The sequence below is a fragment of the Delphinus delphis genome, chromosome 9 (genome assembly GCF_949987515.2).
Source record: "Delphinus delphis chromosome 9, mDelDel1.2, whole genome shotgun sequence".
Taxonomy (NCBI): Eukaryota; Metazoa; Chordata; class Mammalia; order Artiodactyla; family Delphinidae; genus Delphinus; species Delphinus delphis.
Window position 1 is genome coordinate 83820717 of NC_082691.1, and position 23323 is coordinate 83844039.

Below are 23323 nucleotides of genomic sequence, written 5' to 3' on the forward strand. Positions count from 1 at the left end.
TTTGAAGAGCCAGTATAGTTTCTGTGCCCTACAGCAGCCCAAGTGCTTTAAAGTCACTCCATGTTGGTTTGCACACCCATCCCAGTGGAGGGGAAGGAGGGTCAGTGTTTCAAGGCAACCCATTCTGAACTTTGCTGAGAAAAGCAAAGGGCCTTCTATGAAGGACAAAACTTGCAGAATGGGATGTGGGAGAGCAAAAGATACTGTAGATCTTCAAAAGAGCATCTCCACAACCCACAGCCTTCTTCCCAATAGTGTTAACTCTGCATTTTTACAGCATAGCATATATGTAGTTTTTGGCTATTACTGGTGTATTATTTGGGGTGGGAGGGATGGGGTGGGAAAGAAGGGAGATGGGTTAGGATAATTTTTGTTAAAATTTGGAACCTGATGGGGGAAATGGTGAAACAAAGGAAAGAGCAACTAATAATGATTTGGTTCTGTGTCCAGAATATTTCATCCTTTCAAAAAATGTCATTGGCAACCTAAATGAGGACTGCGAGAGACTGTTTAAAAGCTGTGAATGCTAATCATTAGAGAAATGCAAATCAAAACTACAATGACATATCACCTCACACCAGTCAGAATGGCCATCATCAAAAAATCTACAAACAATAAATGCTGGAGAGGGTGTGGAGAAAAGGGAACCCTCTTGCACTGTTGGTGGGAATGTAAACTGATACAGCTACTATGGAGAACAGTATGGAGGTTCCTTGAAAAACTAAAAATGGGACTACCATACGACCCAGCAATCCCACTACTGGGCATATACCCTGAGAAAACCATAATTCAAAAAGAGTGATGTACCACAATGTTCATTGCAGCTCTATTTACAATAGCCAGGACATGGAAGCAACCTAAGTGTCCGTCAACAGATGAATGGATAAAGAAGATGTGGCACATATATACAATGGAATATTATTCAGCCATAAAAAGAAATGAAATTGAGTTATTTGTAGTGAGGTGGATGGACCTAGAGTCTGTCATACAGAGTTAAGTAAGCCAGAAAGAGAAAAACAAATACCGTATGCTAACACATATATATGGAATCTAAAAAAAAAAAAAAAGGTTCTGAAGAACCTAGGGGCAGGACAGGAATAAAGACACAGACATAGAGAATGCACTTGAGGATACGGGGAAGGGGAAGGGTGAGCTGAGACGAAGTGAGAGAGTAGCATTGACATATATACACTACCAAATGTAAAATAGATAGCTAGTGGGAAGCAGCCGCAGAGCACAAGGAGGTCAGCTCGGTGCTTTGTGACCACCTAGAGGGGTGGGATAGGGAGAGTGGGAGGGAAACGCAAGAGGGAGGAGATAGGGGGATATATGTATATGTATAGCTGACTCACTTTGTTATAAAGCAGCAATTAACAGATCATTGTAAAGCAATTATACTCCAATAAGGATGTTAAAAAAAATAGAAAAAGAAAGCTGTGAATACCTGAAACTTAGAAGCCAAGATGTTCCCTGCCTGAGCTTAATGCTATTCCCAACAAAGGACTAAGCCTGTTAAGAAGTTACCAAAGCTGCCATTTGAGGGATGGAAACTGGTTGAGGAGGAAAAGTCTTATGGGAGTGTATACACAGACAGATCATTCTGTCTTTGAGGTGCTAATTCTTGAAATTGACAAGAAGACCCTTTTTTTCCAATTATGAAGTTATAAATATCAGCTTCTCCATCCAAGTCACTGGCTGAAGTATCTGGGGAAGGGCAGAGGGTGGTATAGGAGGTGGGAGAGGAGGCAAAGACAAGGTCTGGTGCTCTTAGGTGGAAAACTCTTGGAGCCTCTGTTTTTTGAACTTTGAAACCATTGGTGGCAGGGTTCAGTCACTGACAGCACAAATTCACTGAATCACTTCAAGAATTGAATGATTTCAGAAGCCCTGGTCTCAGGAGAAGATTAAATTTTCATACTCGGGCAGTGGTTCACTTTAAAACAAAACAAATTTTTTTAATCCTAAGAATTAACTAAAACCCAAAATGCTGTCTTGAATCATGAGATCCATCAGTTCTTGACATCGTCTAGACCTGCATCTAGAACTCCCTTGTAAAATCTTTTTAGGCAGGGGTTAGGTTTCTGTGAAAACTTTTGTTTAAATGTTAACTTCATACCAACATTGTCAGTTCTTGTCTTAATAAAACTATATAGATTTATTTTAAAAATTACAAATAAATCATAGCCTGCACCATGCAAGATCATGTGAGAACACACCCAGAACAAACATGACATCCAGCTTGCACACACAGACCTAGTACCCAGGTCCTCCCAGAGACAGGAGATCTTTCCTCAGGTCAGCTTATCAGACAGAGCCAAGGCTGAGGAATCTCACTGGCCAGGAGATCTGGGCGCTCCTGGATCCTGGAACACAGACAGTGTTTGCCATCCCATTGGGCCCAGGAACTGACCTGTGTGCAGGACTGCAGCACCCTGAAGAACATTTGTACAGAACAGAAGTGCCCAATGCCTTTTTTAATAATTACTTTTAAATGGCATAACCTGAACACAGGGTAGGTAGACAATTCAAAAAGTACAAAGGGTACAATGAAAAGTGTTTCCCTTTCTCCTCAAACCCCATCTACTTTCAGCACATTTTGGTTGGATGGATGTCTGGTTGATAGTGACAGGGGGAAAGGGAGAACGTTTAACATCAGATTTATGAAACCCTAGCTTTTAAGCATTTATTCTACGCTTAAAAGAAAATGGCACAGTTAGTTTTAAACACACAACTCAGCAGAGGAAGTATGGAAATAAAAAACAGATTTTTAAGGCCATGGGTTAATTCCATCCAGGAGAAAGAGAGACAAATAGACAAAGGAAATGGGATGGATCATTTGAATACAGTTGGTTTGGAATTCTACATTCCTCTCTTTTTCTTCTCCTCCTCTCTTGCCCCCTCATCACCTTAGAAATCAAAATTTCATACCGAAAGTCTAAATTGGAAGCTTCAGGGCCCTAGCTATATGGAGGCTTGTCCAGTCCTGGCTGCAGTGTGCACTGGGGAAAGAATCCTGAGAAGGCTGCTCCGACATCCCTTTGGGACACACCCTACAATGCTCAGTTGGAAATACTTTGGACCAAAACCTTCCCTATAGAACAAAAGGAAACTGTGTCCCTGTGCCCATCAGAGGGCAGCAGCCACCCACAGTACGGAGGAGCTCTTTGCCCCTAGGGGAGTGTAGCGATGCAGCTGACCCTTTGTACTCTTCCCTACTTTCAGACCTGGCTCCCCATCTCAGTCTCCCAGCCTCAGCCTCAGCCCCATCCCCTCCCATCCATTTGTAACAGGGAAGCCATGTGGTTCTTCAATCAGGAACATTTGCTCATCCATCTAACCAGGACACATGCAGCGTTCTTTATTAAACAGCAGGAGTTGTGGTACCCTGCACCACATCGGCAACGTGGCTTCCAGGGGAAATAAACTGCTGGCCTCTTCTCATCCATCACTTGCAGGAGCCTGGAAAGGAAGTAAGAGAGGCGTGGGCTGTGCTCAGCCAGCCTCTCCCAAGCCCCATCCCCCTGGCTCCATTCCCGCTTTCAAGCCAAACCTTCTTATAATACCGCATACTTCTTGTTCTTAGCACTTCTCGCAAATGTAATTAATTACTTGTGACTGTAATTATTTATCTGATTAACTTTTTAATGTCTGCCTTCCCCCAAAGACCTTCAACTTCATAAGTTCAGGGCTGTTGTCCACCTAGTTCACCTGTCTACCCCCATCACCTAGCACATTGTAAGCATCCAATAAAATGCTTTAAAGAGATTGAATGAATGAAGGTGAGTTTGTTTCTCAATCTCCTACAGTACTAAGAATTGGAACTGAGGGCGTATATATTACACCCTGGTCTACCCGGGCTCTTCTGGGAAACTGCTTTGGGTAAGGAAGGGCTGAGGCATGAGACAAAAGGGGAGGGTTGTCTCACGAAAGTCTCAGCCTCTTGATCAAGTCAAAGGGCTTAGGCGATTCTTGCTGAGGAAAATCAAAGAAGTGCTGGAGCTGGTGAGTAACAAGCTGTATTCCCCTGCCCGCTCCCCATCTCACCAGCCCCATTCAGAGCTTCCAAACAGAAAAGGAGTGTGTGTGTGTGTGTGTGTGTGTGTGTGTGTGTGTGTATGCGCGCCAGTGCCTGCTTCTGTGAGAGAGAGGCGGACAGACAAACATACAGAGAGACTGACTGGGGGTACGTGGGGCTTGGACTGCTTTGCTAAGAGCTGTGTGCCTGAACCCAAGGACCCTTGATGGGGACAGTGAGTGAGTGAGAGGAGCTGGCAAGGTTTAGGACGAGGAAGAGATGGCAGAGAGGACTTGAGTGTGAGCAGAGGCAGATGGAAGGGTAAGTGGGCAAGAAAGGAAACAATTTCTCGGAGCAGCTCTGGTGCTGGGGCCGCTACAGCCACTACGACACCAGTGAGAAATGCCTGTAATTAGGAGGATGGCAGTTCTCTGGGCCTCAGCCCAGAGTGACGATGCTGCAAGAATTTCTGAGCCAAGCTGAGCCAGGTGATGGAGGAGACACAGTCAGAACCACTCCAGTCCCACTCCTCAGCTGTGCCTGCCCCAGGCTCCTCTCATTTTCTCCCCTATGATGACCCTCACTTGCCCCAAGCATCATTGGCTTCCCTCCTCCTTCTGAGATTCCAGGCTCTGGGTGCTCCTTTCAGCCAAGACAGAGCTTCATGGGTGAGGAGAGCAGTGCTATAATTCTCCCACTAGCGCATTGGACCTGGTCTGGTGAGGCCCCTCCCCTCCAGGCCTCCCTGCTTCCCTCTTGCCTCCCTTGCTTCCCTTCTCAAATCCGCACACGCTGATGGGCAGAGTTGGAAGAAAAACCACTCCTATTCCTGTTTTTCCACTTCAAGCCTAGTAGGTGTGCCCCTGTAGGCTTCCCTGTGATGTGCAGGACATCTGCCAAAACACTGCCAGAATTCAGTTTTCAAATCTACGACTCTGTTTTAGTGCCACTCTGAACTTACCGCGTTTTAGCCAAATGACAAATGCACACTACAGCCAAATGCTCTGGACAAGGGAGGGATTACAGAGTGCCTGGTGGCCGGATGTATTCATGGGTCTCTGCACTGTGAGTTCTGCTTTGGTGGGTAGGATGGGGCTGGGGTTTGGGGAAGACAGGCTTTCTCCAGGGAGGATCTGCACCTGTGGGAGATGAATGTTCTCCAGGGGAAGGGGGCTGTTAGTCCAAACTTGAAGAGATCCTGCTGGTAGGTGGAGCAAGTCGTTTCCTCTGTGAATTCCTCTGGGTACGTGGCAGGGAGATTGCTGCGAAACCCAGCTCAAAGTGATCAAGCCCTTGAGATGTGTATCAACATTTCCATGAAGGACTTTGACACTAGCTAGTCCCTAACCACTTGTCCATCAGGACCTGAAGCCAGTTTCTTAGGAATGCAGACATTTCCACCAACGACTGTAGAGTTTCCAACCTCATTTCTCAGGGCAGTGATCCAACTCTGAAAAGCCACTTCCCAGGGAGTCAGAAGGGTCTTCAAGGGGCCACTCCCAGGACCCTCACTCAGCCCAGATGGGCCATGGACCCGTCCATGGGGAAAGGTCATGCGGAGGACAAGACCCCTTGCAGTCAGGAGTGAAGGTCACTGGGGTCTGGGAGGGACCCACCCGGGGAGGGACCCACCCCACCCAAACACTGCTTCTCTTCCAGCTCTGGCAGAACCATTGCTGCTATTGCCTCATCTAAGCTTTTCCAAGAAGGTGAGACCTTTCTCCTCTGAAAATATTTTATTGATAAATTAACTCTGAAAGCGCTTACCTCCCACCCTACTGCTGTAGAGTCTCCTAGATGGGCCGTGGACCCTTCTATGGGGAAGGATCGTGTGGAGCACAGGGAGTCTCACGCAGGGGTGGGATTTCCGGGCGTGGCAGAGGTGGGTGTGGGGACTGAGGCCAGCCCTGAGGTCGGCTGAGGACAGCCCCTCTCACTCAGCACCAGAGTGGGAAGTGGTGGTCTGGAGTGGAGCACCTTGGAGCTTTATTGCTGGTGAATGCCAAGGAAAAGTGGGACCCCTGCCAGCCTAGAATTGCAGCTGAGGGCATCAGTGCCCAGGGCTCCAGAGAAGGTGGCACTAGTTCCCAATCAACAGAACCTGGCTGCTGACTCACCCATCCAGGAGTCCCTGGATGGGAAAGGAAGCGGGGAGAGGTATCTGAGCCAGGCGGGATTGGGGAAGGGTTACAGTGTGCAGGTCTCGGGCAAAACAGGCGCCAGAAGGGGGCGTATTGTCGGGGCGGCGAGGCGCCCACATCTTCACAGGTCTATGGTGTCGCTGCCCATGCTCAGCTCGTCAATCTGTCGGCAGGCGTCCAGGAATTGCTCCTGCAGCAAGGCCTCTTCGGCCTGCAGCTCAGGAGGCGGCTCTGGGGAGTCGCGGGAGGGTGGGGACAGGGCCTGGTAGGATCCTGAGGCCGGGAGGTTAGGGCTGCTTCCTGAGGGCCGCGGGGGACTGAGGACGCAGACCAGCGGACAGCGAGGGGGCCTGTCCGGGCTGGAGCACAGTAGCATGGACGAGCTGTCCCGCGACAGTCCGCACAGCGAGCCGGATGAGGCGCTGCTGCCCGCGGGCCAGGCCCCGGAAGAGGGGAGCTCGGGGGGCGCGGGGGAACCAGGGGCCTCCCCAGACCTCCCAATGGGCCCGGCCCCGGTCTGCGCCCCCAGCGAAGCGGTGCGGTAGAGGCCGAGCCCCTGCAGGGCTTCCCCGAAGGCCGGGCCCTGGAAGAGGCCGGGCTTCAGCAGGGCTTCGCTGCAGAGGGCCTCCTCGATGCTGCGCCGCAGGTTGATGGGGGAGGGCGGGCGGAAGTCCACGGTGTAATCGCTGCAGGGGGAGGAAGCCGGGGAAGGGGCCGGGTTGGCGGCCGCGCCTTCGAAGCCAAGGCAGCCTCCTCCCTGGAGAAGGAGGTCGGGACCCGGCCCTGCCAGGGCGCATAGCTGCAGCAGCTCCGCGTCGCCACGCGCGATAGCGCTCCCCAGGGGCTTCTTGTCGGGGGGCCCGGCGACCCAGCCTCCGGGCAGCAGAGGGGCGGCGTGGCCGGGGGACAAGCGGAAGAGCTTGGCCCAGCAGCGCGGCGGCACGCGGGGGCTGCAGAGCGCCGGGTAGAGGCCCAGCAACGCCAACGGAAGCGCGACGCCCACCTCGCCCAGGCGCAGGCCGAGCTGGAAGGCCCACCAGGGCCAGGGCCCCTCCAGGCCAGGTTGGCCGCCGTAGCCCAGCGCGTGCAGCACCTCGTAGCCCTGCAGGGCTCCGCTCAGCAGCCCGAAGGTGCCCGCCACTGGGGCCGTGCGCGCCGCGCGCCGCCAGGACTCGAGCGGGCCGAAGGGGCTGCGCGCCTGCGGGAAAGGAGTGGCGCCCTTGAAGCCGGACACTCCCAGGGGCGCTCCGGCCCGCCGACGACGACCCCCCAAGCAGGACAGCGCCAGCAGGAGCCCGGAAAGGAGGGCGGCGAGGAAGGCGTGCAGCCCGCGGGAGGCGAGCCGCAGGGCCCGCAGCGGGCGATGGGCGGCGCTCCCAAGGGCGGCGGCGGCAGCCAGCCCCAGCCCCAGGAGCAGCAGCGCGGCCAGGGCGGCTGGACAGCGCGGCGGGCGCGGCCGGGCCAGAAGCAGGCAGGCCAGGCCCAGGCCGGCGGCCAGGCAGGGCAGCGGGAGGTCCTGCAGCAGCAGCCAGGCCAGCGCCGGCAACCGGTCGCGGTGCCCGTAGGCGTCGTAGAAGAGCGGGAAGGCCCGGGTGGTCCCGGCGGAGAGCAGGAGCAGGTCCAGCAGCGCCAGGCAGGGGGCGCCGGGCGGACAGCGCCAGGGCAAGAGGGCCAGAGCCAGCAGCGCCAGCAGGGCCACGAGGCCGAAGAGCGCGCCTACCCCGTACACATGGGCCTCCCAGGCCAAACCCCAGCGAGCCTTGGCCTCTGTCCAGTCGGCCTCCAGGGTCAGGAAGAAGAGGGGCAGTGGGGCCGCAGGAGGCTGCGCTTCGCGTTCAGGCAGTTCTTTGATACTGCAGGACCCTGGCCCACATTCTGGCTGCACCGAAAGGTTCCCAAGGCTGGCGGGAGAGGGGTCATCCAGGCCAGAGGTGGAGGTGGTGGAGTCTGTGGGCAAAGAACGTTTGAGTGAGGCATTCCGTGCAGTCCTCCCCTTGCCCACCCTACAGCCAGTAGCCTGTATGCCAATCAGAGAGTCCTCATAGCTTCCAGGAGGGACTTGTCTTAAATTTGAGACTCAGTGACCTCGCAGCCCCTCACCCTCCCCTCCCACATCAAACTCCTCCGGCTGCAGTTTCAGCCCTCATGCCCTCCCCCCACCCCATCTACCCCCAACTCCCTGCTTTGTTCATTACCCTGTGATTCCACTGAAAAGGGTTTTTCTTAAGAAGTCACAGAATTTTACAAGTGGAAGGAGCTGTAGAAGCCCCCTCTAGTTCAATCCTCCAGCCAGGAAGGAGGCTGCGTGAGAACAAGGATCGCTTTGCTCACATCTGAATACCCATGCCTAAAACAGTGCCTGGCACAGAGTGGGCACTGAGCAGATATTCGCTGAAGAAATGAATCCTCTTCTTTGCCAGATGAAGATATTGAGGCTCTGCTGAGAGGCCAAGTAACTTGTCCAAGGTTACACATTGGCAGAGCTGCAGCTAGAATCCAGATCTGAGCACCAGTTTGAGCCCCTCTCCTTGATTTCAGAGGCGCTTCGTAATACTAGTTTGCTTATCTCTTGTTCTGCACCCCTGACTCCCAACTCCCACCTTGGTGCTAGAAGAAGCTTGCCCTGCCTTTTTTCAGCTGCTCCCCTTTCTCCCTGTCTCGTCAGGAAAAGCCACCCCGCACTGCCCCCCCCACACACACACAGCAGGGGGAGTGATATGACTTTCCCATCCCCAGCACCCTGAGAAAACACAGCCTTCCCTATTCACTGGCCTTCCTGCCTGCTACACCTCCAACCTCGGCCTACCCATGGCTATGGTCCCCATCCTAACTCAACTACAAAGCATTGGTCTGAGGCTCTTACAATGCCCCTTTGGTTCTCACCCCCTTTTACAGAAGGTGACATTGAGATGGACTCCCCTGGGTCTCAAGACTACCCTTGAACTCTGAGGAAGGAACATTTGGGGGGGATCATAGCTTAGCGAGTGAGGCCCTCAGGTGCTCTGGGGTTTGCTAACTTAGGCTCCCAGCCCCATCCTGTGCTCTAACATCTTCCCCACATCCCTTGAGGAAAGGAAAGTCAAGTAAGAGAGTGTGAGGACTAAGATCCCTAATTCTACTCTCCTGGAGCTAGAGAGGGGTGAAAAAGAGTTAGACCCAAGGATTTTCCATGGCCAGGCAGCAAGGGAAGATGCTTCACGCTGGACCTCCCTCCCCCACCTAGCAGGCTTAGCAGAACTGCAGCTGCAGGGAAGGATGGAGGGAGAAAGATGGTGGAGAAGGATGGGAGGAGCCATATGGCGATGGGGAAATGCACGGGAGACAGATGTAGAATGAGGCGGGGAGGATCTCCTGACAAGCAGACTCTTGCCCCAACTGCCTGGCCATACCCAGCCATGCCTCAGCAAGACAAAACAGGAAGACTCGAGGCGCACCCCCATCCCTACCCCAGGCAGTGCCAGCTTGTGCTGGGGACATGGAAAACAGAGCAATCCTAAGAACAAGGAAAACGAGTGAGCGGGCCAGAAAGCAGCCCTGGAAAGAGGGGAGGGGAAGGTAGAATTGGGCAACTGGGAGGGCAGAGAGGGAGCTGCCAAAAAATTACATATATACAGCTGGGTGCCTACTGCCAATGGCAGCATGTTCCCTGGTTCCTGTCCCATCATATGCCTCAAGTCTAAAATGGGGAAGAGCACCTACTGCACAGGGCTGTTATGAGGATACATGGCCAGTGTGTGCAAAGCTCTTTGGAGAGACTGGTGCATCATAAGCATTTGATATACAACTGTTGTTGGTCTGATCATTATGGGCTACTGTTTATCACCCGTCAGTCATCGGTGTGTGTCTGTGTGAGTGTGACCATTTCTGGCCTCAAACTAAGTCTCGATTTAACTAACAAAAGGCTGTCTTCCCTTAGAAAGTCAACAATTAGTCAAATGAGTGAACATCAACGCATTGTCTCTCTGTGAACCCTGTTTAAAGAACACCATTTGGATGGACTGACCATCCCCAAACACCTACTGAAGACACAGCCGTGAGTTAAATGAGGAATCATTCAGCTGGGAACTGACGGCTTGCTGATTCGGTGGGGGGACAGGGTCAGTCTAACACCAGTGGGATCAAATAAACAAACATTCTCCCTCACCCCTCATTTATTGGTCCCCTCAGATACCCTTGCCCAAACCACTTCTGCAAAGTGGACGAGTCTCCTTGGTCTTTCCGGTCTTGGTGGGCTCTGCAGAGAGGCAAGGAGACCCCAGCCAGGAGCCCACAGCCTGCGCCAACCTGTTGCCCCTCATGCCTCCTCCTCGCTCACTGTACAGACAAGTGCAGCTCTCAGAGAGCTGCCCCACCTCACCCTCTTCCAGCTCCACTTCTCACTCGATGGCCACAGAAGACCCCATCTTTCACCTCTGGCCCAAAGCATTATGGCAACTAGAGCAACTTGCAACATTCCTAAGAAGCCAGAAAAAGAAGGAAAACCAGGAAATAGAGTACAGGCCCAGCTCAAGTGTCAGAGGAGAGAGCTCTGACCTAGGAGCACTGCTCCCAGGGGGCAGGGCAGGCCAGGTATGGGTGGGGACAGGTGAAGAAGGCCCAGCCTCTGTCTTTGACGGGTCCGCTTGACCTCATCCTCTGTCTCCCCATTTGAGGCTTCCACAGAAGGGGCCCTCGGTTTCCCCCAGAAGGTAGTGACTTCCTAGGATCCCTCTCCTGCGCAGGCCTCCCTTACAAGGTGGTCCCACTCTGGCCCTGTGACTCCTCTTGATCTCAGGGGCAAGAGAGGAGATGCGATGTCAATGTGAGTAACTGGTGCAGCCAGAGCAGACTGGGGAGGAGTTGCGAAGAGGGCCCGGCTCAATTTATGGAAAAGTCCACTAGCGCCCCGATCAAAGGGCTGGGGAATCACTCTCTACTCTGGATGCCTGAAGCTGCAGCCCGATCAGTGGCCTGGCCCCATCCCTCCCCCCAGCCCCACCTCCAGGATCACAGAGGATTGGTACTCCTTGTAAGGGTGACATTCGAAATATTTAACCACTGTTTCAGGGAATCAGAACAGCTGCCAGCCAGGTGGTCAGGGAGGGGAGTGGCGCTCAGGAGGCTAAGGAGAGTGGGTAGTTATCAACTGGTATGGAAGTCTTTTACTATGTTAACGACCTGCACAACTGTTCAGCCCTTACTGGCTGAATGCAAGCTCTGTCCGAGGTGAAGCAGACCTAATGCAAGAGAAGAGAAGCCCTAGGCCCAAAGGTTAACTGTACCGAGGTTAGAAAGTTCCCAGAGAAGACACAGAGAGACTCCCTTTATCCCCTAACTGCTTGCCACTACTCCCCGCAGAAGGTGCTGGCAGGAACAAGGCTCTTTGGCCTTCTCTCCAGGAGGCCTGCAGCCCTCCGGGGTTTATCCAAGAGGAACAGCCAGGAAGAGGCTGGGTTCCTGCAGCTGTAGAGAGGAGGGGGAAGGAGGGCGGGGCCCCCAGCCGCTGGGCTGCCTCTGATATTGTCCAGACTCATTAAACCTGCCTGGCCAGCGCTGTCACCAAGGCTGGCAGACCGCCACCCAGCATCCTTCCCCTGAGGCCACAGAGCCTGCCCCCAACTCCACAGCAGATCCTGCCACTGCTGCACACTGGGCTTGATGGGGAGGAGATGGCAGGCTCCCCACCCACACGCCCAGGAGTGCTGAGTCCGCTCGGGAGGAAACGACAGGCAGGTGCTGCGTTAAGTCTGGAGCTGGAAGAAGCTCGGGCGGGGACCAGCGATTTCCACTGCTGCACCAGTTCCTAGTGTGGAGTGGCTGAGAGGATTCCCAGCCACAGTTAACCCTTTGCATGTCCCCCTTGGCCTCACCTACCAGAACCTCTCCCCAGGCAGCATGCCCTCTGCCTTTTGTGGTATGTGTTGTCCCACCACATTTAGGGGCCACGGTTGCCGTGTCTGAGAGGTAGATCTGGAATGTACTTGGGATACACCGGGGAAAGAAGCAAGGTTAACAGACACTATTTAATGAGCTAATACTTTGTGCCCGTTACATTATGTGGAAGCTTTACAATAACAAAATAGGCACTATTATTAAACTCCACATATAGGAGAAAATTTAGGCTCAGAGAAATTAAATAGCCTGTCCAAGGTCACCAGCCAGTTAGGAAGGGGATTGGGATTCAAGTCTCAAAGCCAAGTCTCAGGATTCCAGAGCCCCTGGTCTTTCCTCTGCACCACCAGCTTGTCTATGTGCGTGTTCTGAAAGGCTCCCTTGAACAAGGATGGCATCTGTCTGTGTAAGGTCTTCTCTTTAACGTCTTCCCAATGAGGGGCCCAACTCTGCCTATATCTGACAGCATGTCACGTCAGATCAGACGGCAAAGGAGAGAGCCCCAAGGTCGGAGTGGGAGGGTAGGGAGGCAGGCCAGGCAGACTGGAGTAGAGGGTGGGGTTAGTGCTGAGGCTGTGGAAATCATGAAGGAGTTCCTGTGTCCGTTTGCCCCTGATACATTTGTCTACATCCTGCTCTGCCTGCGATTGTAAAACTCCCAGAGGACCATTACTTAACTCTGTGTGGGACCATCCTCAGCAACACTTGTTCTCAGACCATTAATATATATCTCCACAGTGGTGATGAAGAGAATGGTGATGACAGTGAAATACAAGGATCCCAGACTGCCGATGAGTGGCTAGCATGTAGTAAGTGCTCAATAAATAATTGTCAGGCTTCCCTGGTGGCACAGTGGTTGAGAGTCCGCCTGCCGATGCAGAGGACACAGGTTCGTGCCCCGGTCCAGGAGGATCCCACATGCCACGGAGCGGCTGCGCCCGTGAGCCATGGCTGCTGGGCCTGAACGTCCGGAGCCTGTGCTCCGTGACGGGAGGGACCACAGCAGTGAGAGGCCCGCGTACCGCAAAAAAAAAAAAAAAAAAATTGTCAAGTTTCAATGAATTGGATACTTACCTAGTGATGCTGTTGCAATCAAGGCAGAGCTTAGGGAAGCAGCTGGGTCCAGTGGCCTTGGACTTGGGAGCTTTGTCTCCTGGGGGGATGGGGGCGGGGACAGAGTGGTGCCAAAGAGCCCTGCAAAGGGAGCACATAGGGCTAGACTGCCGTCCTACCAGCCAGCGTTGGCCTCTGGAGCTTTGGAGAAAATCCTGTCCTTTCTCAGAGCCTGACCTATGGGAGCCACTGTCCCAGGGATTGTAGCCACATGTGTACCAGAAGCTAAGCTACAAGGACCAAACCAGACTTAGCATGGCAAAGAGGGCATTTCGCCATAGAGCAGTGGCTGGTATCCCAGGCCCTGGGAGAAGGAATGCGAGCTGCCCTTGAGTCAAGGGAAAAAGGAGGTGCTGGCATTTAGGGGTGTTCCATAAATGCTTGTTGCAGTAAAGTAGACACTCACCTGGAGAACCCGAAATTCCAGAGGCAGAGCTTGGGGATGGAACTGGGTCCGGGGGGCTCAGGCCTGATAAGTTCCGGAGTGGGGACACAGTAGTGCCAAAGAACCCTGCAAAAGGAGCCCAGGCTGAAGCTTCCTCCTACCTGCCAGATTGCCCAGCAGGGGCGCTCCTTGGGTTGGGGTGGGTACTCACCAAAGGGTCCCAGGCGCCCAGCAATCTCTGCCAGGCTGGCCCGCAGGCTGGGCAGCAGGGGCAGTGTTCGATGTCCAAGCGTTGGGGCTACGCCTGCTCTCAGCGCCATGTCAAACTTCAGCTCCAGCTCACTCTGGTGGCGTCTGGGAGCACTGGATGGAGGTGCCGTAGCTGTCAGAGCAGTATCCCAGGTCATGGTGCCCATCCTGGGCTGGTAGGGAGCAGTGGGCCGGTCAGTGGGCCCAGCGAGGAGGGATGTGGACTCCAGAGGCCAGGAGGAGGCCCAGGGAGTAGAGCTGCCTTCAGCAGAGCCCCGCTCTGGGGGGGAGTTCCCGAGAGAGCCCACCAGGAGTTCCCAAAGGGGGCCAGTCCTCAGCCCACCGGCCACCTCTTCCTCTGGCTCCCGGCTCGGCCCAGGAGAAAGTGCCCGGGTCTCCGTGACAGAGCTCCCCCAAGCAGCAGCAGGTCTCCGAAGGTGGAATTTGAAGTTAAGCCCCAGGTTGAGAGACAGCACGGAGGCCTCACTCTGAGGTGGCGGGGCCAAAGTGGTGACATGGGCACCTGGGACAGAGGAGGCAGCCTGGACGCCCACAGGGACAGCAAGCAGGACCCAGTAGAACAGCCCCAGCCCCAGACAGCCATACCCCGCCATGGCCCCTCCCGGCCTCAGGCGGCCTGGGTAGGCAGGGGGCTCAGGTCTTCAGCACCTCTGAGCACGAAGGTCCTGGAGAGAGGAGAGTTGCTATGAGCTCTGGCTGCCTGGGATCTGATGCCCCAGAGAGACTTCTGATCCCAGAGAAGCAGGTGGTGGGGATAGGACACAAAGGCTTCTGCCCAAGGAGAGTTGCCAGCTTCTTCCTGAACATTCAGGCCCCAGCACGAATCTCTTCCCTGCAGTTTCCCTTCTCTCCCAGCCAAGGTTCCTTCTCCCTAAGCCCCTGCCTCCCCCACCTGCTCAGTCTGGGGACGGGTCTGACTGCATCCAGCTGCCCTCATCCTTGACTGACAGCAGAGCGAGTGAGTGGACGTGGCTCCCAGACTCAGATCCCTTCTGAGTCTTCTCTTCTCTCTTTCCTCCCTCAAATATCTGTTGAGGCCTACTATGTGCTGAGCACCCTTCTGGTAATACAACTGTGAACAAGCTAGCCCTCACAGGTGAGCCTCAGCACATTCCCACCCCAGCTCCGGCCCCCTCTACGATGTGTGTCCGCTCGCTCAGACCCTGGGAGCACTGGTCCCCGGAGGGATGCAGCACAGGGTGAGTGAGCTGGCAGAGATGGAGAAGGCAGCTCTGGCCAGGGAAGCAGGGTGCCCTGGTCTGGCAGAAGCTCTGTCCCTTCAGCCTTTTCCCTCTTTCCTGCGGCTTGGCCGGCTCCCTATCCCTTAACCCTAGAAGTACTGGGGGGAGGGTCAGCTTGGCCATCTCTGGCTTCCGGCGGGGGGGGGGGGGGAAGATGGCTAGGCAGGCAAACTGGACAAGGGGCTGCTGCAGTAGACTCCTAACTCCCCGGCCCCCAGGCGCCTACATCTGGTAGGGGAAGGGGAGGGTGAGCCAGGGACGGAGGTGCACCCAGCACCCTTACATCACACACACGGCCACACCTAGCACCCATGACACACTCACCTACTCACCCTTCACACACCCCTGCACGTAAGTGCGCACACACGCGCGCACACACACACACACTTGGTCCTGCCGAGCCCCCTCCCTCCTACACGGGTTCAGACCCAAGCTCAGTGAGCTCGCAGCCTGCTCTGTGTCACAGGCACACACACACACACCTACCTCACAGACACACACAGTATATACCGACACAGAGGCATACACACCCCTACACACACATTCGCACGCTCCTTACAGACACACAGCACACACCGTCATCCCCCGACATGCACATTCCTACACACCCACCCACCCGCCCCTACAGGCAGGCGCGCGCGCGCACGCGCACACACCTCCCTCTCCCGCTGCCCTGACGGCAGACGTGCTCCTCTTGCTCTCTCCCGCAGGCGGGTCTCCTCCGACAAGTACCCCGAGAAGGGGCGGTCGCGGCGGCCCAGGCGCCCCGCTGGGCGATGCCCCACCGACTCTGGTCGGTTCTCTCTGCGCCCGACGCCCCCTTGGCTCGTCCCGGCCACCGCGGCTTCGCCGACGCGCTGCCCCGGGTCTGGCGCGGCCCGTCCCCGGCCCGCAGCGCTGGCCCCAGGCAGGCGGCCCGGCCCGGCTCAGGCTCCGCGCTCCCTCCCACTGCGCCGCCTCCAGGCTGCGAGCCTCGCTCCCCGGCAGAGCCGCGCGCCGGGCTCCGCGGCAGCCGCGTTCTGACCGCCCGCCTTCCCCGCCTCCTGCGCTCCCGCCCCTCGCGCCCGCCCTCTCCCCTCCTCCTCCCCCGGACCGCGGCCCGCGGTCCGCCCCCAACCTGACCGGCAGGCAGGCGGGCGCGCACCGCAGCGCTGAGCCGCCGCCGCCTCTGTGCCCGCGTCCCCACGCGCGCTCATTCACCCGGCGCTGCCGCCCAGCCGCGGCAGGCGCGGGCACCGCGTTCTCAGCCCGGCGCCGCAGCCGCACTCTCCCAGGGCGGCCCATCACACACATCCACTCGTACGCCGTCCCCAGGAAACACCGCGGGCCAGAGCACCACGCGCGCGCTCGTGTGCACACACGCGCGCGCGCGCGCGCGTACACACGGCAGCCTGCCCAGGATGGCACCCCCGACAAGAAGAACCACTATGTTTATTAAGCCGTGAGTGGAAGGTGTAATAAGCACGTCTGCACCCCTTATTTCATTAGTCCTCAGCACAACCCTGTGGGTGTCCCCATTTCACAGACAGGTAAATTAAGGCCCGGGGTGGGTGGGGAAACTCACGAACTTGCCCAAGATTACAAAGCTGGGCAACCTGAACCCAGTCCCTCTGCAGTTTTCTCCATCACCTGGTGGCTTTCAACATTTGGAAGTGCCTCCAACACTTCACAGGTGAACCACCAAGTGTCAATCCGTGTGTAACATTTCTTTTTGCTAAAACTGATCTCTCAAAAATACTGAAGAGTTTCAGAAATGTCTCTCACCTTGTGAGAGGTGGCTTACAACTTGTTTCCAATAAGGGGTAAGAGGAGAACAATGAAGTCAAAGAGTGTGCGGTCCAGGAATATAAGAGCACGCAGGCCAGTGTTGAAGATAACTAAAGAGCAGGGCTGTCACTGTGGATATTTCATGGACCCTATCATGCTGTCACAGTGACTGATTTAAGTAGTACTGGCTCGTTTGTGCTGACTTGAATCTCTAAATCCCTCCCAAGGGCTTCCCTGATGGCACAGTGGTTAAGAATCCGCCTGCCAATGCAGGGGACACGGGTTCGAGCCCGGGAAGATCTCACATGCTGCGGAGCAACTAAGCCCGTGAGCCACAACTACTGAGCCTGCGCTCTGGAGCCTGCGAGCCACAACTACTGAGCCCACGTGCCACAACTACTGAAGCCCACGCGCCTAGAGCCCGTGCTCCGCAACAAGGGAAGCCACCACAATGAGAAGCCTGCACACCGCAAGGAAGAGTAGTCCCTGGTCATGGCAACTAGAGAAAGCCTGTGCACAGCAACAAAGACCCAATGCAGCCAAAAATAAATAACTAAATTTCTAATAAATAAATCCCTCCCAAAATGTTAGTATTTGAAAGTATCAGGCGAACATAAAACACAGGCGGTTCCTTGCACCATACAAAGCTGTCCCCAAAATCCCAGACATTCTACTGTGTGCCGAGCACCATGCTGGATGCTTAGGTGTCTCCTCACTTAGTCCTCATCATAGGCCACACAGAGAGAAAAATGAGTGTCACCAGGTAACAGCCTTGGATGTTACCCTGATCCCCCTACCTTGCTGTTCTGCAAGGTTGGGGAGAGGGTGCTTAAAGAGTTACCCAGGGGCTTCCCTGGCGGCGCAGTGGCTAAGAATCCACCTGCCAATGCAGGGGACACGAGTTCGAGCCCTGGTCGGGGAAGATTCCACATGCGCGGAGCAACTCAGCCTGAGCGCCACAACTACTGAGCCTATGCTCCAGAGCCCGCGTTAAAAAAAAAAAAAGTTACCTAGGGCAGATCTGTCTCAAGAATGGCTAGCACAGCACTTGGCCCAGGCACATGCTCAATGAATATTAGCAGAGTGAAGAACGAATGAATGAATGATTCTAGGGCCCAAATGGGCGATGGGTTGCATTTCAGAAAGGCATCCAGAACTCACTTTCTTATCACAGAATTCCCCCAATTGATGTAAGATAAACTCAGGCCACTAACTGAGCCCCTCTCCAGGAAACATCAACGATGAAGTCTGGGATTTATTCTGGGTCTCTAAACAAAATATTGCCAGGGGCTTTCCCTGGATGCACCCTCAGGGATCACTATAGGGCCCCTCCTCTAGTAGGAAATCGCCCTAGTCATTTAGGGGCTGCCTGGAGGCTGCATACTGGGATCCAGCCTCTGGGTTTCTCTCATATACTTAATAAAAGATATCCCACTAAATAAAAGTTATCCCACTAGAGACGCTTTCCTTGAATCCTCCTCATAGAAAGGCTCATTTCCTGCTAATCATGTTCAGTTAAAGACTTCTAAATGAAAAGACAGACAGAAATAAACATGCCCCAGTACATTAAAATAACAATCCTCCATGACCAATAACAATCCTCCCAGTAATTATATATGTATGTATATATATCTTTTGTTTGTTTGTTTGTTTTGTTTTTTTACGGTATGCAGGCCTCTCACTGTTGTGGCCTCTCCCATTGCAGAGCACAGGCTCCGGACGCGCAGGCTCAGCGGCCATGGCTCACGGGCCCAGCCGCTCCGTGGCATGTGGGATCTTCCCGGACTGGGGCACGAACCTGTGTCCCCTGCATCGGCAGGCGGACTCTCAACCACTGCGCCACCAGGGAAGCCCTAATTATATTTTTTAAAAGGGAAGTTAGGGTTCTGGGTTAAGATGGTAATTGAATGTGTACATCTAATTTCACTCCCTCCTAAAACCCCACTAAAACTTCCATAAAGAGATTTTTAAATCAAGAGATAAACCTACAAGGATAGACAGAACAGGGAAAAAGACAACAGTCACAAAATTTTTGAAGCAGAATGCCAGACCAGCCATCTGGTTATTTACTGACTTACCAGCCCCAAGGAAAAAGACATCTCACCTGGCAGTGGCGAAAATTGAGAGCCAACTTGATCTACATGGCAAGGTTCTCAGAGGCACAGAAATTGGGAGTCCAAGGTACCTCTGGATTCCCAGGGGTGAAAGGTGGAAGAGGTTGTTAAGATAAGGACCAGGATGAGAAGTTAGATCCCTCCATCTCTCCCCCAGCTCCAAGCCCCTGGGCAACAGTCCCTCCCCTATGCCAGCCAGAGTCTGGGGGATTTTCCTCTGAAGAATGTAAGATACAAGGTGTCTGGGTTGGAGCACAGTTGTGCATGGAGATACCATACTGAAAAATACTGAAAACAAAGGGATTAAGTGACCATGCCATATGGAATGCGGAATCCTGAATGCTGAGCTTTCTGACACCATCAGGGTCCCCAAGTGCTGGAAGCAGGACCTAGGCAGGAAACTGGAAGACACTACTCTGGAGTATTTCACCAGTGCACGAGGAAAGACCTAAAGATACTGACATAAGAAACAGCCCAGCCAGCTCACCCTACGGTGGCAAACCCAACCTCTGAGCTCAGAGTTTCTGACTAGCCTCCCTCCCACCTACACGACCTTAATCACGGCCAAGTGTTACCAGACATCCAGGAAATTTTCTAATGCAGAAGACAGCCACAAAACAATCAGAATAAAAGTAACTTGGAGGAAACAGGTTACACAGGGAGAAGAAAGTGTCAAAAAGACCACAGTTACTATCCTTAGAGAGATAAAAGATACTGCATCCATGAAACAGGAACAAGATGCTCTACAAAGGAACATCCAAAGATGTTTGTAGCAAAAGCAACAATTATGTCTAAAATCATGACAGCAGAAACAAAAACATTCAACACAGAGATAGGCAGATAAAGTTGATACAATCTCCCTGGAAAGTAAAGCAAATATACAAAGAGATAGAAAATATAGGCGGGGAGGGGCTTCCCTGGTGGCGCAGTGGTTATTCACCTGCCAATGCAGGCGACACGGGTTCAAAGCCCTGGTCCGTGAAGATCCCACATGCCCGCGAAGATCCCACATGCCACAGAGCAACTAAGCCCGAGCACCACAACTACTGAGCCTGGGCTCTAGAGCCTGCGAGCCACAACTACTGAGCCTGTGTGCTGCAACTACTGAAGCCCGCGAGCCCATGCTCCACGACAAGAGAAGTCACCGCAGTGAGAAGCCCGCGCATTGCAACGAAGAGTAGCCCCTGCTCGCCGCAACCAGAGAAAGCCTGTGCGCAGCAACGAAGACCCAACGCAGCCTTAAATAAATAAATAAATGTATTAAAAAAAAGAGTAAAGGAGAGGCCAAAATATCATTATATTGTGAAACATTTGGAAAGCCATTAGAAAAAAAATGTGATTAGGTTAAAGCTAAATATCCCCATCAATAGTTTTTCTATACAAGAATGGGGAGAAATATCCCATTCGATATAGGCAAAAGGCATTAAAGAATGAAATAAACTTATTAAAAATGAAAGGAACCTATGTGAAGCAAACTATAGAACTTTACTGAGAGATATGAGACTTTGATAAATCCTTCCACAATGTATACATGTGTCAAATCATCACATTGCACACATTACATATCTTACAGTTTTGTCAATTTGTACCTTAATAAAGCTGAGAAAATAAAAGAAGCCTTGATCAATGGAGAAACCAACCTTGTTTCTGGATAGAACCTCTCAATATTTTATAAGATCATTAATTCTTTCCAACTTGATTCGTATGTTGAGCACTATTCCAATGAAAATATCAATGAGATTTTTTAAAATTTGAAATAATTATTCCATAGCCCATCTGTAAAAATAACAGGCACAGGAAGAGAAAGAGTGGCAAACGGGATGTATGGCAAAAACTTGCTCCTTGGGTAGTGTGTATTGATTTACATAAATACTAAAATATAGTACAAAGCTACAATGATTTCTTTTTTATTTTTATAAATTTATTTATTTATTTTTGGCTGCATTGGGTCCTCGTCGCTGCACGTGGGCTACTCTTTGTTGCAGTTGCACGGACTCTAGGCGCGCGGGCTTCAGTAGTTGTGGCGCACAGGCTTAGTTGCTCCGCAGCATGTGAGATCTTCCTGGAGCAGGGATCGAACCCGTGCCCCCTGTATTGGCAGGCGGATTCCTAACCACTGTGCCACAAGGGAGGTCCCTATTGTTATGCAATTTTTAAAGATTACTTTCCATTTACAGTTACTACAAAACATTGGCTGTATTCCCCGTGTTGTACAATACATCCTTGAGCCTACGTTACACCCAACAGTTTGTATCTCCCACTTCCCGCCACTGGTAACCACTATTTTGTTCTCTATATCTGAGAGTCTGCTTCTTTTATGTTATATTCCCTATTGTGTTGTACTTTTTAGATTCCACATATAAGTGATACACAATGATTTTTTTAGACTGTGATTCTGGCACAAGAATCAATGGGGAGGGGAAAGCAGTGGGAAGAAGCACTAGCTAAGCAACTGGCCCATTTCTTTACTCCTCACGGCAGAACTCCAGTTGTCTGCACCATCGTCTCCACTTCCTTACCTCCTACTCCAGCCCGGCTTTCCATCCCCTTGCTCTACTGAAACAGCTCCTCTCAAGCCGTGTGTCAAGGCACGATGACTTTAGGTTGCCAACTGCAGTAGACGTGAATCTTCTTCCTTGACTTTCCTGAAGCAGTAGATACCCTCCATCACTCACCCCTCCTCTATCGCTCACTCCTCTTGGCTCTGGAGACACTGCACCTGCCTTGCTCCCCTCCTTTGCCACTTGGTCTTCTCCACTTATAGTCTTGTCTAGGCAATTTCACCTGGTAATACGGTTTTAAATACCAACTCTGACCTCTAAACTTCAGTCTCATATTATCTAACCACCTACCTGACTTCTCTGCTTAGCTAAGAAATGCTTCAAACTTGACATGTCCAAAAAAGAACCCTTTCCCCCAATCATTTCCCACGAAAAACCAGTCAACCTCTCCACCAAAAGAACTTTTCCTCCAGTCTCCCTCATTCTTTCCTATTTTATGTAATACTACTACTTTTCCCTACTCAGTTGACTAACCAAATATCTAGCTGTGGTTTCTGATTCCTCTCTTGCTCTCACCCTTGCATCCAATTCATCAGCAAATCTAGGCAGCTTTATCTCCAAAAGACTTCTCACATCCATGCTCTTCACTGCTCTCTGCCGCCATCACTGTCTCACCTAGATTACTGCTTTCTGTTCCCAACCCCTGGCAGCAACTGATCCTTTCACTGTCTCCACAGTTTTGCCTTTTCCAGAGTGTCAACTGGTTGACAGCGTATAGTTTGTAGCCTTTTCAAATTGGCTTCTTTCATTTAGTAATATGTGTCTAGGCTTCTTCCATGTCTTTTCACAGCTTGATAGCTCATTTCTTTTTCGTGCTGAGTAATATTCCATTGTCTGGATGCACCACAGTTTATTTATCCATTCACTTACTAAAGAACATCTTGGTTGCTTCCCAAGTTTTGGCAATTCTGATAGAGCTGCTATAAACATTCACATGCAGGGACTTCCCTGGCAGTCCAGTGGTTAGGACTCTGCACTTTTGATGCAGAAGGCGCGGGTTCCATCCCTGGTCGGGGAACTAGGATCCTGCATGCTGCCTGGTGTGCCCAAAACAAACCAACCAACCAATGGACAAAAAGAAAATTCATGTGCAGGTTATTGTATGGACATACGTTTTCAACTCTTTTGGGTAAAAACCAAGGAACACAATTGCTAGGTCATATGGTAAGAGTATGTTTAGTTTTATAAGAAACCACCGAACTATCTTTCCGTTTTGCGTTCCCACCAGCAATGAATGAGAGTTCTACTGCTCCACATCATCACCAGCATTTGGTGGTGTCAGTGTTTCAGATTTTAGCCATTCTAATAAATGCATAATAGTATCTTCTTTGGTGAGATGTCTTTCAGATCTTTTGCCCATTTTAAAATTGAGTTGTTCATTTTCTTTTTGTTGAGTTTTAAAGGTTCTTTGTATATTTTGGATTACAGTCCTTTATCAGATATGTCTTTTGCAAGTATTTTCTCTCTGTCTGTGGTTTGTCCAAATACTACTGTTTAATCAGAAAAAAAAGAGCTCTTCAGATTCAACACAACACACATCACCCAGGCGAGTGCCTCGACACCTTAAACACCTCCATCACCCAAGAATCCTATGATCTCCCTGAGTCCCACACTAGGATCCCCCTCACCTGCTCCCAGTGGCCTGGCTAGCATCTTCCCTCAGCCACTGCCCTGTCTAGCTTTCCTGAGCTCAGCTGTTCTCTCTCACTTCCTCTCAACCATGCTCTGAGGCTTCTTGCCCCTTCTCCCAGGTCTGAGAATGAGGCCACATTCCAGTGATACTCCTAGTGGCCAAGAACCAGCCACCTGAGAGTGGAGTTTGGTTTGGTCCTGAGAGGCAGAGGG

General features: G+C 52.4%; 1 protein-coding gene across 2 annotated transcripts; it reads right to left on the bottom strand.

The window, feature by feature from the left end:
• Positions 1–5740: 5740 nt before the first annotated feature.
• PRRT4 (proline rich transmembrane protein 4) lies at positions 5741–15971 on the bottom strand. Of its 2 annotated transcripts, XM_060019988.1 has the most exons (6): positions 15693–15971; positions 13737–14460; positions 13547–13651; positions 13102–13221; positions 7877–8103; positions 6319–6842 (listed from the first exon to the last, which is right to left on the bottom strand). In XM_060019988.1, exons 2-6 carry the CDS (start codon positions 14386–14388, stop codon positions 6444–6446), a joined length of 1503 nt encoding a protein of 500 aa, XP_059875971.1. In that variant the 5' UTR covers positions 14389–14460; positions 15693–15971; the 3' UTR covers positions 6319–6443. The 2 variants fall into 2 exon arrangements, with proteins under 2 accessions (XP_059875970.1, XP_059875971.1); XM_060019987.1 differs by having other exon boundaries at positions 5741–8103.
• Positions 15972–23323: the final 7352 nt, after the last annotated feature.

What these genes read in the sequence shown, in the direction of transcription:
- PRRT4 (XM_060019987.1), bottom strand. Translation starts at nt 14,388, where the DNA reads ATGGCGGGGTATGGCTGTCTGGGGCTGGGGCTGTTCTACTGGGTCCTG. An exon ending in TGGGCGCCTGGGACCCTTTG is followed by an intron (nt 13,652 to 13,736) that starts GTGAGTACCCAC and finishes CTCCTTTTGCAG; the next exon opens with GGTTCTTTGGCACTACTGTG. An exon ending in GATTGCAACAGCATCACTAG is followed by an intron (nt 8,104 to 13,101) that starts GTAAGTATCCAA and finishes CTTTGCCCACAG; the next exon opens with ACTCCACCACCTCCACCTCT.